The 2,368-nt window shown below is 42.1% G+C and overlaps 1 protein-coding gene across 1 annotated transcript; it reads left to right on the forward strand.

The window, feature by feature from the left end:
* Positions 1 to 224: 224 nt before the first annotated feature.
* LOC119578472 (jerky protein-like) lies at positions 225 to 999 on the forward strand. Its single transcript, XM_037926052.1, has 2 exons — positions 225 to 556; positions 684 to 999. The coding sequence occupies exons 1-2, from the start codon at positions 225 to 227 to the stop codon at positions 997 to 999; spliced, it is 648 nt and encodes a 215-aa protein (XP_037781980.1).
* The last annotated feature ends 1,369 nt before the right edge of the window (positions 1,000 to 2,368 follow it).

Here is a 2,368-nt window from a genome sequence, read left to right on the forward strand (position 1 = left end):
TTTCGTTGAAAACCGTTGGTGGTGAATCTAAGTCCGTTACTCCACATATGACCAGTTGTTAGAATGAAACAACTTTACCAACAATTCTGTCAAACTATAAGCTGGAAGATATTTTCAATGCTGACGGGTTCGGTCTTTTCTACCAATGTCTCCCAGATAAAACCCATCACTTCAAAGGAGAAAAGTGTTCCCGGGGGAAGAAAAGCAAAGTCAGGTTTACCGGAATGGCTGCAGCAAGTGCGAAAGGAGAAAAATTGCCTATGTTCGTGATCGGAAAGTCGAAAAGCCCACGATGTTTTAAGAATATCAAGCATCTTACTACCCAGTATACATTGCAAAAAAAGAGCTGGATGAGCAGCGAAATCTTCGAAGAGTGGGTATGTAAAGTCGACCGAAAATTCCGGGTAGATGGTCGAAAAATTGCTCTCATTATCGACAACTGCCCTACTCATCCAACGTTGTCCAATTTGACCAACGTGCAGCTTGTCTTTCTGCCACGAAATACGACGTCTATCTTGCAACCAATGGACCAAGGTGTTATTCGCAGCCTCAAAGCGTATTATCGCAGAAAGGTTGTACGTCTGATTTCCAGAGCTCTCGAAGAAAAACAGCCTTGTCCAAAGATATCAATTTTGCAAGGAATGAAGTTACTGGCAGATTCTAACCATTGTAAGCTGTTTTAGGAAGGCTGGTATCAACCCTGATGGCCAACAGGCTGCCATTGATTATTCTGATGACCCGTTTAAAGATCTTCAAGAAAGCTTGAATAACTTGAGGAAAGCAGATTCATCAATGGTGCCGAATGATGTCACCGCCACTGCTTTAGTGAGCTTGGACGACGACGTCATTGCAACAGTCCCTGAGATGAATGAAGATGATATCGTGAGCAGGCTGAAGAACCAAGAAAACGAAGAAGAAGAGAGTGGTGATGAAGAGATCCAAGGTGGAGAGATGTTTGACCTTGTGGCGGAAAAGCCTTCAAGATCTGCGATTGAATGAGCTTTAGAAGTTTTGAAAGATGCTGCCATGTTCAGTGACAAAAGTGGAATAATGAAAAGAGCGATTTTTTATTTTTAACGGCTTTATGAAAGTGATCAAGCGAAATCTCTTAAGCAAAAAGACATTACACATTTTTTAAATCCTGTATCGAATTAGAAATTTCTGATTGTAAAATCTTTTGAGCACTGAAAATTGAAGTCTAATACATCTTTAACTAACTTTTACCAACCCCTTTTTGCTGTATCAGTAAAAATATTTAATTTTGAAGCAATTTTTTTGGTCCCTTGCGAGTTCGAGAGAGAGTCCACTATATATATATATATATATATATATATATATATATATATATATATATATATATATATATATATATATATACATATATATATACACAAACACACACTTCACTTCAATACTCCCCGTCCTTCCACTCTAGGGTGTTTCACTTGGACAGACTAAGGGAGGAGTGTGTCCGTGGGTTCGCCACGGCAGTCTCTCCTCGATTCACAAAACTTAACAGATCCAGTAGCTCTGCGGGATTCCTTCAAGCGCGAAACCTCGAAGCAGCTCAGGAGTCCATTGGCATGTACCCAAGGACAAGGCAGAATTTCATCTTCGCCCTGCCTACCAAGCCTTGAGAAAGCTGAACTGTAAGCCATCCACACAGATGACTGCAGTCCGCTTAGTGGATGGACAGATCATTTCAGATCATGTTGGGGTTCGTGAACGTTGGGCTGAGTATTTTTGGAAGCTGTACCAGATAGACCCTCCAACAGTTACCTTGGATGCAAGTGGTATCACAATACATATGCCAGATCCACCTATCAGCGAGGAACTTCCTACCCTAACTGAGGTTAGGATGGCGATTTCCAAGCTGAAGAGTGGGAAAGCTGCAGACATACATGATATCGCTGCTGAACTACTAAAGGCTGGGGGTGAACCTTGCATGCAGTCTGGCACTCTGGTTCCATTCCCTTGATCTGTTGAGGGACATGGTCATCCCTCTCTAGAAGGGGACATGGGATCGTTGGGACTGTAGCAACTACCGTGCCATTACACTGCTCAGTATACCAGGCAAGGTTTTTGCTCACATTCTTCAGAAACGGATTCATGACCACCTACTAAGGCACCAGAGACAGTGGATTCACTCCTGGTAAGTCCACAATAGATACTATCCTAGCATTTCAAGTAATTGTGGAATGCCGTCATGCATATCGGTCATGGATTGCTTGCAACCTACATCGACCTCAAGAAGGTGTTTGACTCAGTACATCGAGAATTGCTATGAGAGATTCTGTGAATTAGGGGAATTTTGACACAGATTATTGGCCTAATAGCAAGCCTATGTAATGGTACTGAAAGGGCTATA

This window comes from Penaeus monodon, chromosome 2, assembly GCF_015228065.2.
Source record: "Penaeus monodon isolate SGIC_2016 chromosome 2, NSTDA_Pmon_1, whole genome shotgun sequence".
Lineage (NCBI taxonomy): Eukaryota > Metazoa > Arthropoda > Malacostraca > Decapoda > Penaeidae > Penaeus > Penaeus monodon.

What these genes read in the sequence shown, in the direction of transcription:
- LOC119578472 (XM_037926052.1), top strand. Translation starts at nt 225, where the DNA reads ATGGCTGCAGCAAGTGCGAAAGGAGAAAAATTGCCTATGTTCGTGATC. An exon ending in GTTATTCGCAGCCTCAAAGC is followed by an intron (nt 557 to 683) that starts GTATTATCGCAG and finishes AAGCTGTTTTAG; the next exon opens with GAAGGCTGGTATCAACCCTG.